General features: G+C 37.7%; 1 protein-coding gene across 5 annotated transcripts; it reads right to left on the bottom strand.

Annotated features, from left to right (window-relative positions):
• Nucleotides 1-1,073: 1,073 nt before the first annotated feature.
• Nucleotides 1,074-5,110, bottom strand: LOC107226261 (zinc finger protein 706). 5 transcript variants are annotated; one of them, XM_046731079.1, is made up of 4 exons: nucleotides 4,686-5,110; nucleotides 4,455-4,526; nucleotides 4,113-4,257; nucleotides 1,074-3,083 (listed from the first exon to the last, which is right to left on the bottom strand). In XM_046731079.1, the coding sequence occupies exons 3-4, from the start codon at nucleotides 4,254-4,256 to the stop codon at nucleotides 2,994-2,996; spliced, it is 234 nt and encodes a 77-aa protein (XP_046587035.1). In that variant the 5' UTR covers nucleotide 4,257; nucleotides 4,455-4,526; nucleotides 4,686-5,110; the 3' UTR covers nucleotides 1,074-2,993. The 5 variants fall into 5 exon arrangements, with proteins under 5 accessions (XP_046587035.1, XP_046587034.1, XP_015522507.1 ...); XM_046731078.1 differs by having other exon boundaries at nucleotides 4,451-4,526; XM_015667021.2 differs by having other exon boundaries at nucleotides 4,455-5,110.
• Between the last annotated feature and the right edge of the window lie 12,416 nt (nucleotides 5,111-17,526).

Below are 17,526 nucleotides of genomic sequence, written 5' to 3' on the forward strand. Positions count from 1 at the left end.
AGAATATTTTGATCAATTTTTTTCTTTTCTAACTAAGACGAAGTTGAAGTATATTCAACAGGTCGAAAAAAATTACGTTGTGACTTTTATTACATAAATTTCCCACGAAGTGAGCAGCAGGTGACAAAATACGTCCATCTCCTTTTTGACATAGAATATAAAAAAAAGGAAACCAGTGAAATTTGATTGCATATAACTTTTGTAATTATCCTTCGTCACGGAAGAGAAAAAATACGATCTGATTATTTTAAGATGCTCCATTTTTTTCAAACGTGTCAAGCAAGAATTTTTACACACGAAAGTTTACCATAGTTGGTAAAAATCGAAACTGTGAATAATCCACGAAATTAAGTTTCTCATTCCCCATTTATGAATTGTTTACTGGATTTAAAGAAGCCCTGCTCACACGCCTCCTTATTTACTTTTACTTAATTCTTGTTTACCAAGTGCGTCATTTCCGTAGCCGCAGTAATTCTTCTGTAAATTACGTTTTATCCATGCAGAATGTAAACAAGTATACAATGGCATTGGGGCGGAGGAGAAAGGCTGCTACGATATTTATCTTTATTGTACAAACAATAAATGATTCATGACTCAAGGAAACCTTTCGGCATGTGTGAACATGCGTCTATTGTAAATATTGTGAATATGTCTTGAAGTGGATTGTTTTGTCCATATTTGTTTCCATTAGGAGTATCGAGTGTGTGTGTTGGTATCACTGTGAATTGAATCAGAATTTGATTGAGTCAATTTTTAAATTCATCAGAAAAATAACTTAGATATTCATTTTGTATTTCAACCTCTTCTGCATCGTTGAAACTATTTACCTTAAGATCTTATTTTCATGAAAGTACCAAGAAAACAAAAACAGCATAGGTAAAATGCACAAGAACAAAAATGGTTGAGGAATCAAAAAATTACCGAAGAAAATTATCTTCAAAAACAGAATGAAACATAAATTTATTAAAAAAAAAAAAGAATGAAAAAGCAAACGAAAATTGTGTCGTGTTACGATCTTAACCCTGTACCGTGATTCATAATTAATGTATATTAAGACAATAAAGATATACGTATTTCTTGAAAAAGAGTTTTAATCGTTTTAATAATTACAAAACATGATAGCCGTAACAATTGTTATTATTATAACGAAAGCCAATGTCTAATGTACATATATACCTATTATTATAGCTACCGTAGCTTATCAAAGTGGAGCGAACTTTGCTCCTGACTACGTAGTCCGCATGTTTAAACTTTCATCGTACTTGAGTACTAATTACAATTGTACATAATCGGCATCTTTAATACTGTTTCAATCCGTGATTTGGCACATAAGAAACTAGTACTCGCTTCGTTTACATTCATTTAATTCGCTCAGTAATAATAACTAATTTCGGGAAGTGTGTCCTCGTGTAATCAGGAGTAAAATTCACCAATCGATGATAATTATAGTTTAATTAAGCAGCTATGCATATAGTAACCGTTTCCACTTATAATGTAATAAGTGCTTTATCCTCACCTAAAGTTTTACGTTGGATAGTTAGTAGAATAACGTGAGTGCTAAGATTATAATTTCGTTAAACTTCAATGTCTACGAAATTTTTTTTTACAAAATATTATTGTAACGGTTTCTCCGCTAACATTATTATGTTATTAATTTCGGTTTGATGTCGATGATAATCATTTAATATTTTTTTTCAATATGGTTTTTTCTCACGTTTATTCGTCTAACTATGAAAATCGATTACTCCCTACTCGTTACGCGCATCTTCGTTCAAACACCGATAATAATTAATCTATTGGAGGGACTGGAACTGATTAATATAAAACGAATCGAACGCATTTATAGGAAGCAGAAAAAACTGTAGAAAAAAAAGAATATAAACATTATAATCAAAAATGAACAAATAAATAAATAAATAGTCATTCATACGTCTACCTATACTTAGGTAATATATTTATTTTCATCTAATAATTATCCAGGGATGTGATTATGCATTATAATTTTACTTTCGTCAAACAAGAGCTTCGAGGGCTTCGAGCGATACTGATTTCTAGCAAAAAGAAATATGTGGAACAAAAGTATATTGTCCGTGAAAATTATATCATCGTTAATACTGTAAATTTTCATGTAGTTGGAATTTGCTAATCCAGTTATAGCAATTTTTATTATGCTTTTAGTTTCGCTTATTGGGAGATCACTTGGATGATCTACATTTTCTGTTGGCGTGATAAAAACAGATTGTGATATTTCCCTAGATGCATTTTTGGAAAGCGATGCCTGCTGTATAAAGTATCTTTGAAAATTCTGTGGATCTGAATTGAATTTTAAAATCTTCAATTTAAAAAATGCTAGCTGCACGCCACACGTGTTATTAATTATACATTTACTATCTATTTATCTATCTATCTGTTTATCTACCTATAAATTACCGCCAGTTATTTTTTCCTAATTTTCAACATCTCTTGTGGTTATCATTCTCTTGTCAAAACAATTATTCACCCTCCATGTTTATATGAATTTCTATTTATATAACATACAATAATGCTCGAAATTGTAACTCGTAATTAAAATGTGATGCAATGACAATGTTACATACGGGATATTTTTGTGCACAAGGTGACTATAATGATGATTTACAAGTTTAGAAAGGGACAGAGAAAGTGATAGAGATAGTCTAAATCGTAACGAACGATAGTGTGAAGTATTTAGCTATATAAATATGATAATTGTCGATTGTGATTGATACGCAGTTTTATTTTCAATTTTATTATTTATTTCCTTGTCCAAATACTAGGTAGTCTACCTATGTCGTTTTTTTTTTTTTTGTCTGACGAGTCTCAAACAAATTAGTATATAATGTATTTATCACGTTGTGAGCTAGAGTCATATGAACTGGCTTGTTCTCGACTGTGTTTTTTTCCACCACCACCACCCCTGTCTTCTGCTCCACTTTCTCTTCTCACTCGTGTTCAATATTAGTGAAGCTTTACTCTCATATATCTTTCAAGTCTTCGGGCATATCATTTTTCGGATGCTTGTTCTCAAAGTGTTGCTTGTACGTTTTTGGATCCGGCATTTGTGCCTGAAACAGTATCCAACAAAAAAGGGCAATAAGGAAAATCGTTATTAAATCAAGTTCAGTCGTTGGTGATTTTTTTTTATTGGGATCTCTGGCAGAGGCGTGGCTTGAGAAATTGCACCTAGCAGTGAAAATATGTACTAAAGTGAGTAGGTCACGCTGTACATAAACAAATGTAGAAAAGTGTATTTTTATAAAAATACATTTTGTTTTTGTAATTTTAAAATATAATATGAAACTTTCATTACAACAAATTTGTAAATTTGCACATTAACAAGTACATAGTCCAAGTGAGCTGATGCGATTTGACCTACTTGCTCAGATGTTGAATATCGCCACCAGATAGTGTATCCGAGTGCTAGAGTTTCCAATATAAATACTTTGAATTTGTCGAGTAAATTGCCTCATGCAACATAATATCTGAGCTATGTAACTTGCTAAACGAAATACAGAGCAATCGTTTCCATTTATCGAGATTTCAGTTCTCCATCCTTTATGACTTTGATCATTGATGAGACATTTTTACAATTCTATACTAATTTTTAATGATGTTTTTGCCATTACAGGTTGATTTATTAATATACCTGACAATTCACAAAGTGATTGGTAATTAACTGCTTATTTTCATAAGTTATTTTATTTGTGACCCTATCTGTTCTCTAAATTCACGAGAATGAAGTAGGTATCGTTAACTTAACGAAACATTAACAAAAAATTATTACTTTGCACCTTTAATATAACTTTGAAAGTGAATTAAGTTGTTAAAATGAAAGTATATTTGACTCAATACGCCTGACTGAATCTAGGACAGTACCAAAATTGTAAAATAACAATTTTTTCTAGAATCACATTCTTGCATTAATGTCACGAACCTCAATAGTATCCATATTTTTAAATTGCAAGTCTTTCAGGATTGGAGAATACTATGTTGCAGTACAAGAATCAATGCTTACAATGGGACGAATGATTGAAACAAAATACATTTTACCATCAGCAAAGAGGGAGCAAATTTATCTTCGCTTGATATCTCACCTTGCACACGGCACAAACATGAACAAGAGCCTTCTGTGCAGCCTTTTTTTGATCGTTGGCGCTGTGACCCTGCTGTTTCTTCGCTTTAGCCGCCTTGTCGGCAGCCTTGGCTTGAGATTGTAATTTCTGCTGTCCACGAGCCATTCTGCAATGTAATAAAGAAAAATAAGTCAATCGACAAAACATATTGAGCGAAGACGAAGAATCGGGTGTGGTGAAGCTAGCGTCATCTGTAATGCAGACTGAATGCGTACAAGGAACGAGCACAGTTCTAACATCTGGCGTACCCTAAGTATCAGGTATCGTTACCAATGTGCATCAATGAGAAATTGTATTACCCACGGTCCGAAAACTGAGGTATGTAGGTATACAGGAAGACTAGCGAAGGATGTCCTTCGTCTCCCCGACCACCGTCTAGATAAGAAGGTTAGAGTCACGTTCCAGGAACATCTCTAAACGAGCCTCTGTCTTTGCACACGTTGTCTGTCTTAGGTTACATATGTAGGCGGATAGCCTCTTTCCCCCGGATAATAACGATTTCGAAGAGATGTGTGTAGATTCTTGTTGGCTTACCTGAAGAGAGCGCAGTAGAGGGGAGGGGGGAAAATATATGTATTTGTTTATTAAACAGACTTTTGACGTGAGTTGATATGTGTTCTTATTTTATTTAGCTGATATCGCGTTTTTTTAAACTCTTTTCTTTTCTCCTCGCGACGGCAGGGAAACGATCTCTCCTTCGACCCCGTGCTGGCGTGTTATTGTTTTACCGAGTTAACGTTATTTTACTATTCTTATTGGTTTACACGGACTTTTCCTGTTTTTTTAAATTATTTTTTCATTAAATTATATCCAGCCTATCTGATCACCCCCGACGGTCAACGCCGTGTTATTAATACTTCTGCTCAAAGAGCCAACGAACAGATTTCAATGTGGCAAAGTGAACAGAGAAACAGTTAACTAGAACGTGTTCACGTTAATGGTTCACTGTACTAGTTGGCAGGCTGCCGGGAGTGGCCAGTGACGCTTTCACAAGATCCATACGATCTATACAAATCCCTACAGATTTCCTAGAAGTTCCTACAAATTCCCTAGAAATATCAAATCCACTTTTCATCATTGCGACGTTGTTCCGTTTTTCACTGCTGGTAGTGAAAGTCGTTGTTTTTGTTTCCTTTTGCTGAAAAGGGTTTCGTATTAACTCCTTTTATCTCCAAATGTTGATCTAAATTCGATTTTCAGAACGAAAACTGAAAATGCTGGCTAACAAGCGTTCAGGTATGTACTGGGCTGAGTTCAGAAACCTTACTCGAGTGACTCGGGTATCGTTGTGTCTTTGTTTAATCTCATGTGTTAGACAGAGACAGTATGATATCCGTGTTCACTCGGGTAAGGTTTCTGAGCTCAGCCCTGGGCGCTGAGATCTCCACTTGGGGTGCGTTCCGATATTAGCTCCAGTGTTGTCAACGATCTTTTATCTCTTTTGCATTACCGAGTTCACGGGTACCTCTGCCTCTGTCCTAGGGAGTTTCGAGCGCTGCCAGCTAATTTCGGAACGCACCCGTGGTTGGTTTTCGCCCTCGGACTTGCGGACGGAGCGCAAAGTGGGCTTGTAGGCACGTGGGCTATCCCGTTGATTGATGAATATAAAGACAGTTGCCCTAATGGCTTTGGTGTTACAACCGAAAATCGTCGTGCGCTTGCGCCCCCTGAGGTGTTCCTACAGTAGAGTTCAGAACTTATTGCAGAACACCAGAGAGTTACCGATTTGGATATGATGCTGGCTGCATTCACCTTTCGAGTAGCACAGTCTTCAGACAACTCCTTCTCGTCAGACAACTACTAGCGCCACTAGTGGTGGAGATTGGCGGCAGAATCGAGGGACATTATGCGAACCACTTTTAGCAGCTCGTGTCAGGGGGCTGCCCAAGCCAGTACTTACGACTAGCCTGTGTGTACTTACCATAGACTTATAAAAGATAGACTGAGCGCTCTTATGAGCCGCTTGAAGCAAAACATTTAAAGGACAGAAATATGCCGGGAGTACTCCTTTCTCTCTCTGACGATATTTGTGGCTGCGATCGAGGCGGCAGAGGAGAATGAGGAGAAATTATGGGCCTATATCTATTTCTATAAACTTCCACTGCGCCCTTGTCTCCCGGTATGAAACCGATTGAAAAGAGAGAGCAGCTCCCGACACATCTCTGTCCTTTATATGTAAGCTTCAGTACATATACTTATTCAGTACATTACTTATCTTATGGGAGCGCTTAGTCTATCTTTATGAGTCTATGGTACTTACCAACTTGTCGGTGATACAAGAAATTATTAACGAGAATGAATTTTTCCAAAATTCGTAACAAAACAGTGATTTAATTAAAGTATAGGTACCCGGGAAAAGAATGTATTCATAGATCAGATGTAATAACGATGCAGAGACCAAAAAGTATATATATATATACCTATGCGGTTCATGTGCGATATTGATATATATGATCCATTTACGATTAGTACGTGATGCATAGTATAAATTTCATAATTTTCCAAAAGCCAAACTAGATTATCTACAATAATACGGCTATAATATGAAAATATGAGTATTATTTATTTTGAAATGGGATTCTGTTCGATACGCGCTCGACGAATTCCATAACATTAATATTCATAATGATTCCAACAACTTTTTATTTGCTCTCTTGATCTTGAATTTTCGTAGGCATAGAATCGAAACGTTGTTTTAGCTAGTCGCAAGTGAAGTATCTACGTTGGGTACAGAAGCAGAATTGTTTTTCGAAAAGTGTTCGTATAGAAAAAAATTCATAGTGACTGTAATACATCACGGATGCGCTAATTTTGATCGAGATGAAATGGATGCTCTGTATATGAGACAGTATTTAACGCAGTGTCCTGATTTAAAGACCTGAAAAGGTGACTGTCGGCGATTTTTTTTTTTTTTTTGATAGGAAGAGAAAGAACGAAACTTCTTCAAACTTCGAGCGGATTTTAAAACACATCTGAAAGATACGAGCAAAAATTTTTATCATCCAACTGTCGCAGAACGGCAGCGTTATTAGCTGACCCGTTAACTGAAGCATATATCTTTATACAACGGCTGACCATCAAAGGGCCTAGCCACTTGAGTCTGGAATCGGCAGAAAAGATAAAGCGCGTGTTTCTTGTCTGAAATGTAAAATCTAAAATCATTATGCATCATTTCATATCATCATACGTCATCATACATCATACATCATACATAGTATCGAAGTTCGGAACCAAAGTTTCGATGTTCGGATATTCAGAGAGTGACGTCACCCAAATTTTTTTTTCCTTTGACGTCATCGATCCATATAGACGAAAATCAGCTAGCCGAATTCTTCAGTCCGGAAACAACCGCGCAGTAGAGGGTATGTATGGAAATCGCGCTCCGCAGATTTCGATTACCGGGTTCTCTACCTCCCGGATCCCGCGCTTCGGGTCCGCTACGCGGTGAAGCTCGACTTCCAGGACAAGCGCTCCGTGGTTTCTGCGCTCCAGGTCGACCAGCCGGCAAAACTCGACTTCAAGGAGAGGACATGGAGAAGGAGGACAAGGAGGAGGAAAACAAGGAACACAAGGCATACGTGGAGGAATAGGATTTCTGCACAGTGAGTATAATATTTTTATAATATTTAATGGCGATTGTGATTCTATTTCATCTGAAAGTGTTTGAACTGGTCATGTTTACAATAAATTATTTCAATTCATTTTTTGCGCAAGCACAAATTAAGTAGCTATAATTGCGCTAATAAAATTTATTTTATTATCAATTAATTAATGATTCATATTGATCCTTACACAATATTTTTGATGTGTTCTTATACTGATAATATTTATTACTATTCCAGGTATAACCCGAGGTGTTTAGCTGTGGTCACTGGAGGTGGTTGGCAGTGGCTGGAGGTGGTCGTTCGTGGACGAGGAGGACGAGGATTTGTGCTCGGTGAGTAAAACATTTTTATAATATTTGATGGCAATTGTAATTATATTTTATCAAAAATATTTCAAACTAGTCATGTTTACATTAAATTATTTCAATTCATTTTTCGCGCAAGCACATATTCAGTAGCTATGAATAAGCTCATATAATTTAATATATTATTAATTACTTAATTAATATTCTTATAATATTTGATGGCAATTGTAATTATGTTGTATCTGAAATTTTTCAAACTTATCATGCTTACATTAAATTATTTCAATTCATTTGTCGCGCAAGCACATATTCAGTAGCTATGAATAAGCTCATATAATTTATTATATTATTAATTAATTAATTAATATTCTTATAATATTTAATGACAATTGTCATTATATTTTATTTAAAAATTTTCAAACTTGTCACGTTTACAACAAATTATTTCAATTCATTTCTCGCGCAAGCACATGTTCAGTAGCTTCAAATGCGCTAATAAAATTGATCATATTATTAATTAATTAATTAATTATATTAATCCTTGAACAGTGTTTTTGATGTGTTCTTATACTAAAAATATTCATTACTATTCAAGGTATAACCCGAGGTAGTTCGCGGTGGTTGCGGGTGATCGAGGTGGGCGAGGAGGAGGACGAGGATGACGAGGACTTGTACACTGTGAGTATAACATTTTTATTATATTCATTAGAGTAGGAGTAGGATCAGGAGTAGGAGTAGTGGGAGTTGAAGTAGAAGTGGTAGAAGTCGGAGTAGGAATAGGAGTAGTCGTAGTAGTAGGAGTTGGAGTAGAGTAGGAGTAGAAGTAGATGTATGCGGGGAGGGGCGGGGAGGGGATATTATCATATCAAGTTATCAGTAATAAGCAATTGCGGGTAAAATATTAGCTTACTTTTGTAAGTATTTATGAATATAGCCTCTACGAATATTCATTGTTGGTATATAAGGTCTGGCAACGTACCTACTTTCTGTAAGAGATGTTGAAGATTTTCAACACAATTATGTTTCAGTTCTGTGCCCCACCTATAGTGATCCACTAGTACATATCCTCCGACGTGACATCGCTCCGCTACGTATGAAGAAGAAAAGATTTATTAGGATGCAAATTGCTCCTCTCTTCTTGCCATTGTGCTTTCAGCCATTGTTGTGCTGTGTGTTTAAAATTTAGGACAGTATATAATATAGAATAACAGGTACAGCTACGAATACAGCACTACAATAAATCTTATAGAAATGAGCTCTCATTGAGATTTATCTGTATTTATAACTCGACGCGAGAAGGCAAAAATCAATGTAATGCCGTCTGTATGGTAATTGGACTCGTATTTGCACTACGAGAACTCGTTGGGCATTTTGCGGTGAAATTTGAAAAATTGTTGTACAAGAAATTAAATAACTATAAAAATGGATAAAAAATATTATCTCTAATAGTGAATGTAGCTAATACAGCTTTAACCGTATATTGATTATGTTAATGATCTATTGTGACAAGATCGGAATTAGATAAGCTCTCTAAATACTCTTTTCTAGTCTATTAATTTATGTCATGTATATGTAAATGTATATTTCTTCAGTTTGTACAATCACTGCACTAGGATTACCCTTGCCATGTTTTATGGTGCGCTTGTGTAATTTGTATATTATTAACCTTACGTTTTACTCCATTTGCGACAAGTTGTGAGTGTTTATAATTTCTTGGCAATTATTTATGTACATGTATGCGTATATATGTATACGTATACTTATGCATGTGTATATAAATATATACACATATTTAAAACTAGACTTTTACAATAAACACAGAGGTCTTAGTATATTCACATACGGATTTCTGTGTATAGGTGTACTTGAACTAAAATATCCTTACCTCTAATACGGATTTCTTCGTAATTCGCATTTGTTTTTGTAACCCAATGTCCTACGTATAATGGCAAAAATCGAGATCCAACTTAACTGAGTCTCAAAGCCCAGTTGACATAAAAGCAGCTGTTTGATAGAAATTATAGTTTGTAGTTTACACAGCCCATTGCATGATATTTCATTATAAATACATATGTTTCAATGTATTTAGGAATAATTTATCAAATGTACAGAGGTCATGTGCAAATAATAAATGAATTCGACCGCAGTTTGATGTATTCATTGGAGCTTTAACAATAAATTTAAGCTTTGTTACTTCTTTTATTTTATTATGGATAATCAAAAACATTTCCGACTATTCGTGCTGTGGAAGCATGGGGATTAAACCAAATGTAGCAAAAGATTAGAAACAGTGTATGTAGAGTACGGGTATTTTTCTAATAATGCAAACACGTGCCGCTAGCTTAGTTTTGACATATCTAGAATACCACGCCTTGCGAATTAGCTTTCCAGACAGAGATGAATGATGAATTTTAAGGACTGCATTATCGTTGTTGAATACTCTATGCTTCATGGGAAAAGAAAATCTGTAACGATAAAATTGATGCACCGGATCGTCGTCGACTTTAACTTTTGAAATGTCCTACCATTTCCGAACACCTCCAACCATCCTATCTACCTATATTACTAGATTAGCTATGATATGAAAAGAGAAGTATTCTTCATTTCGAAATAGGATTTTATTCGACGCGCGCTCGATGTATTCCATAACATTAGTATTCATAATTATTCCAACAACTTTTCATTTGCTCTCTCGATCTTGAATTTTCATAGGCATAGAATCGAAACGCTGTTTTAGCTGGTCGTAAGTGAAGCATCTGCGTTGGGTGGAGGAGCAGAATTGTTTTTCGAAAAGTATTCGGATGGAAAAAAATTCAGAGTAACTGTAATACATCACGGATGCGCTAATTTTGAACGAGATGAAATGGATGCTTCGTATATGAGACAGTATTTAACGCTGCGTAGTGGTTTAAAGACCTAGAAAGGTGATAGGGAGAGAAAGAACGACGCTTCTTAACACTTCGAGTGTATTTTAACGCACATTTGAAAGATACGAGCGAAATTTTTCATCATCCAACTGTCGCAGAACGGCAGCGTTATGAGCCGACCCGTTCACTGAAGAATATATCTGCAGTCAACGGCTGACCATCGAAGGGACTGGTCGCTTGAGTCTGGAATCGGCAGGAGAGATAGAGTGTGTATTTCTTGTATGAAACGTGAAGACTAAAATCATTATACATCATATCATATCATCATACATCATACATCATACATCATACATCGTACATCGTACATCATACATCATACATCATCATACGTAGTATTACAGTTCGAAACCAAAGTTTGAATTTTCGGATGTTCGGAAAGTGACGTCACCAATCTAAAATCGGCTAGCCGAGTTCCTCAGTCGGGTAACAACCGCGCAGTAGAGCGGACGGATGAGAGTCGCGCTCCGCAAATTTCGAGTACCGGGTTCTCAACCTCACGGATCCCGCGCTTCGGGCCGCTACGTATTTCGAGTACCGGGTTCTCAACCTCCCGGATCCCGCGCTTCGGGTCCGCTACGCGGTGAAGCTCGACTTCCAGGATAAGCGCTCCGTGGTTCCTGGTTCATGTTTACAATAAATTATTTCAATTCGTTTTTCGCGCAAGCCGAAATTCAGTAACTGTCAGTCCGCTGATAAAATTTCTCGACTTCCAGGATAAGCGCTCCGTGGTTCCTGGTTCATGTTTACAATAAATTATTTCAATTCGTTTTTCGCGCAAGCCGAAATTCAGTAGCTGTCAGTCAGCTGATAAAATTTCTCGACTTCCAGGATAAGCGCTCCGTGGTTCCTAATTCATGTTTACAATAAATTATTTCAATTCGTTTTTCGCGCAAGCCGAAATTCAGTAACTGTCAGTCAGCTGATAAAATTTCTCGACTTCCAGGATAAGCGCTCCGTGGTTCCTGGTTCATGTTTACAATAAATTATTTCAATTCGTTTTTCGCGCAAGCCGAAATTCAGTAGCTGTCAGTCCGCTGATAAAATTTCTCGACTTCCAGGATAAGCGCTCCGTGGTTCCTGGTTCATGTTTACAATAAATTATTTCAATTCGTTTTTCGCGCAAGCCGAAATTCAGTAACTGTCAGTCAGCTGATAAAATTTCTCGACTTCCAGGATAAGCGCTCCGTGGTTCCTGGTTCATGTTTACAATAAATTATTTCAATTCGTTTTTCGCGCAAGCCGAAATTCAGTAGCTGTCAGTCCGCTGATAAAATTTCTCGACTTCCAGGATAAGCGCTCCGTGGTTCCTGGTTCATGTTTACAATAAATTATTTCAATTCGTTTTTCGCGCAAGCCGAAATTCAGTAACTGTCAGTCAGCTGATAAAATTTCTCGACTTCCAGGATAAGCGCTCCGTGGTTCCTGGTTCATGTTTACAATAAATTATTTCAATTCGTTTTTCGCGCAAGCCGAAATTCAGTAGCTGTCAGTCCGCTGATAAAATTTCTCGACTTCCAGGATAAGCGCTCCGTGGTTCCTGGTTCATGTTTACAATAAATTATTTCAATTCGTTTTTCGCGCAAGCCGAAATTCAGTAACTGTCAGTCAGCTGATAAAATTTCTCGACTTCCAGGATAAGCGCTCCGTGGTTCCTGGTTCTTGTTTACAATAAATTATTTCAATTCGTTTTTCGCGCAAGCCGAAATTCAGTAGCTGTCAGTACGCTAATAAAATTGCTATAACTTTATAATTTTCTCATAATCTTTTTGGTAGAATATGTCGATAAAAAAATTATATTAAACCTCACACATTATTTTTGATTTGTTCTCATGCTGAAAATATTCATTAGTATTCGAGGTATAACTCGAGGTGGTTGGCGGTGGTTGCGGGTAATCTCGGTGATTCAGGAGGAGGAGGACGAGGATTTGTGCTGGGTGAGTAAAACACTTTTATAACATTTGATGGCAATTGTAATTATATTTCATCTGAAATATTACAAACTTGTCGCGTTTACAATAAATTATTTCAATTCATCTTTCGTGCAAGCACATATTCAGTAGCTATGAATAATCTTGTACAATTTATTATATTATTAATTAATTAATTGGTATTCTTATAATATTTAATGGCAATTGTAATTATATTTCATCTGAAATATTACAAACTTGTCACGTTTACAATAAATTATTTCAATTCATCTTTCGTGCAAGCACATATTCAGTAGCTATGAATAATCTTGTACAATTTATTATATTATTAATTAATTAATTAGTATTCTTATAATATTTAATGGCAATTGTAATTATATTTCATCTGAAATATTACAAACTTGTTACGTTTACAATAAATTATTTCAATTCATTTTTCGTGCAAGCACATATTCAGTAGCTATGAATGATTTTGTACAATTCATTATATTATTAATCAATTGATTAATTACATTAATCCTTACACAATATTTTTGATGTGTTCCTATACTAAAAATATTCATTACTATTCCAGGTATTACCCGAGGTGGTCGGAGGTGGACGAAGAGGAGGACCAGCTGGACGAGGAGGAGGACCAGGCGGACGAGGAGGAGGACGAGGTGGCCGAGGAGGAGGCGGGGTGGGTCGTGGGAGAGGACCTCTCCTCTCCTCAGAGGAGGGGAGGGGGAGGGGTGGTGAAGGGGGAGAGGTGGGCGGGGAGGGGGATGGGACGGGACGGGAAGGGAAGGGAAGGGGAGGGGAGGGCGGCAGGGAGGGGCCGGGAGGGGGAGGGGGAGGGGAGGGAGGGAGGGAGGGAGGGAGGGAGGGAGGGAGGGAGGGAGGGCGGGCGGGAGGGCGGGAGGGCGGGCGGGAGGGAGGGAGGGCGCGGGGCGGGGGGGGAGGGAGGGCGGGAGGGAGGGAGAGAGAGAGAGTGGCGGACGGATGTCAATGCGAGCCCGTTAGAGTTAATAGAGCAGTACGCCCCCCTCCCCGCCCGCGCCCTCCCTCCCGCCCGCCCTCCCGCCCGCCCTCCCTCCCTCCCTCCCTCCCTCCCTCCCTCCCTCCCTCCCTCCCTCCCTCCCTCCCACCCACCCACCTTCCCTCCCCCTCCCCCTCCCGGCCCCTCCCTGCCGCCCTCCCCTCCCCTTCCCTTCCCTTCCCGTCCCGTCCCATCCCCCTCCCCGCCCACCTCTCCCCCTCCCCCTCCCCTCCTCTGAGGAGAGGAGAGGTCCTCTCCCACGACCCACCCCGCCTCCTCCTCGGCCACCTCGTCCTCCTCCTCGTCCGCCTGGTCCTCCTCCTCGTCCAGCTCGTCCTCCTCTTCGTCCACCTCCGACCACCTCGGGTAATACCTGGAATAGTAATGAATATTTTTAGTATAGGAACACATCAAAAATATTGTGTAAGGATTAATGTAATTAATCAATTGATTAATAATATAATGAATTGTACAAAATCATTCATAGCTACTGAATATGTGCTTGCACGAAAAATGAATTGAAATAATTTATTGTAAACGTGACAAGTTTGTAATATTTCAGATGAAATATAATTACAATTGCCATTAAATATTATAAGAATACTAATTAATTAATTAATAATATAATAAATTGTACAAGATTATTCATAGCTACTGAATATGTGCTTGCACGAAAGATGAATTGAAATAATTTATTGTAAACGTGACAAGTTTGTAATATTTCAGATGAAATATAATTACAATTGCCATTAAATATTATAAGAATACCAATTAATTAATTAATAATATAATAAATTGTACAAGATTATTCATAGCTACTGAATATGTGCTTGCACGAAAGATGAATTGAAATAATTTATTGTAAACGTGACAAGTTTGTAATATTTCAGATGAAATATAATTACAATTGCCATTAAATATTATAAGAATACCAATTAATTAATTAATAATATAATAAATTGTACAAGATTATTCATAGCTACTGAATATGTGCTTGCACGAAAGATGAATTGAAATAATTTATTGTAAACGCGACAAGTTTGTAATATTTCAGATGAAATATAATTACAATTGCCATCAAATGTTATAAAAGTGTTTTACTCACCCAGCACAAATCCTCGTCCTCGTCCTCCTGAATCACCGAGATTACCCGCAACCACCCCCAACCACCTCCAACGACCACCGCCAACCACCTCGAGTTATACCTCGAATACTAATAAATATTTTCAGCATGAGAACAAATCAAAAATAATGTGTGAGGTTTAATATAATTTTTTTATCGACATATTCTACCAAAAAGATTATGAGAAAATTATAAAGTTATAGAAATTTTATTAGCGTACTGACAGCTACTGAATTTCGGCTTGCGCGAAAAACGAATTGAAATAATTTATTGTAAACAAGAACCAGGAACCACGGAGCGCTTATCCTGGAAGTCGAGAAATTTTATCAGCGGACTGACAGCTACTGAATTTCGGCTTGCGCGAAAAACGAATTGAAATAATTTATTGTAAACATGAACCAGGAACCACGGAGCGCTTATCCTGGAAGTCGAGAAATTTTATCAGCTGACTGACAGTTACTGAATTTCGGCTTGCGCGAAAAACGAATTGAAATAATTTATTGTAAACATGAACCAGGAACCACGGAGCGCTTATCCTGGAAGTCGAGAAATTTTATCAGCTGACTGACAGTTACTGAATTTCGGCTTGCGCGAAAAACGAATTGAAATAATTTATTGTAAACATGAACCAGGAACCACGGAGCGCTTATCCTGGAAGTCGAGAAATTTTATCAGCGGACTGACAGCTACTGAATTTCGGCTTGCGCGAAAAACGAATTGAAATAATTTATTGTAAACATGAACCAGGAACCACGGAGCGCTTATCCTGGAAGTCGAGAAATTTTATCAGCTGACTGACAGTTACTGAATTTCGGCTTCCGCGAAAAACGAATTGAAATAATTTATTGTAAACATGAACCAGGAACCACGGAGCGCTTATCCTGGAAGTCGAGAAATTTTATCAGCTGACTGACAGTTACTGAATTTCGGCTTGCGCGAAAAACGAATTGAAATAATTTATTGTAAACATGAATTAGGAACCACGGAGCGCTTATCCTGGAAGTCGAGAAATTTTATCAGCTGACTGACAGCTACTGAATTTCGGCTTGCGCGAAAAACGAATTGAAATAATTTATTGTAAACATGAACCAGGAACCACGGAGCGCTTATCCTGGAAGTCGAGAAATTTTATCAGCGGACTGACAGTTACTGAATTTCGGCTTGCGCGAAAAACGAATTGAAATAATTTATTGTAAACATGAACCAGGAACCACGGAGCGCTTATCCTGGAAGTCGAGCTTCACCGCGTAGCGGACCCGAAGCGCGGGATCCGGGAGGTTGAGAACCCGGTACTCGAAATACGTAGCGGCCCGAAGCGCGGGATCCGTGAGGTTGAGAACCCGGTACTCGAAATTTGCGGAGCGCGACTCTCATCCGTCCGCTCTACTGCGCGGTTGTTACCCGACTGAGGAACTCGGCTAGCCGATTTTAGATTGGTGACGTCACTTTCCGAACATCCGAAAATTCAAACTTTGGTTTCGAACTGTAATACTACGTATGATGATGTATGATGTATGATGTACGATGTACGATGTATGATGTATGATGTATGATGTATGATGATATGATATGATGTATAATGATTTTAGTCTTCACGTTTCATACAAGAAATACACACTCTATCTCTCCTGCCGATTCCAGACTCAAGCGACCAGTCCCTTCGATGGTCAGCCGTTGACTGCAGATATATTCTTCAGTGAACGGGTCGGCTCATAACGCTGCCGTTCTGCGACAGTTGGATGATGAAAAATTTCGCTCGTATCTTTCAAATGTGCGTTAAAATACACTCGAAGTGTTAAGAAGCGTCGTTCTTTCTCTCCCTATCACCTTTCTAGGTCTTTAAACCACTACGCAGCGTTAAATACTGTCTCATATACGAAGCATCCATTTCATCTCGTTCAAAATTAGCGCATCCGTGATGTATTACAGTTACTCTGAATTTTTTTCCATCCGAATACTTTTCGAAAAACAATTCTGCTCCTCCACCCAACGCAGATGCTTCACTTACGACCAGCTAAAACAGCGTTTCGATTCTATGCCTATGAAAATTCAAGATCGAGAGAGCAAATGAAAAGTTGTTGGAATAATTATGAATACTAATGTTATGGAATACATCGAGCGCGCGTCGAATAAAATCCTATTTCGAAATGAAGAATACTTCTCTTTTCATATCATAGCTAATCTAGTAATATAGGTAGATAGGATGGTTGGAGGTGTTCGGAAATGGTAGGACATTTCAAAAGTTAAAGTCGACGACGATCCGGTGCATCAATTTTATCGTTACAGATTTTCTTTTCCCATGAAGCATAGAGTATTCAACAACGATAATGCAGTCCTTAAAATTCATCATTCATCTCTGTCTGGAAAGCTAATTCGCAAGGCGTGGTATTCTAGATATGTCAAAACTAAGCTAGCGGCACGTGTTTGCATTATTAGAAAAATACCCGTACTCTACATACACTGTTTCTA

This window comes from Neodiprion lecontei, chromosome 2, assembly GCF_021901455.1.
Source record: "Neodiprion lecontei isolate iyNeoLeco1 chromosome 2, iyNeoLeco1.1, whole genome shotgun sequence".
In the NCBI taxonomy this organism is placed as follows: Eukaryota; Metazoa; Arthropoda; class Insecta; order Hymenoptera; family Diprionidae; genus Neodiprion; species Neodiprion lecontei.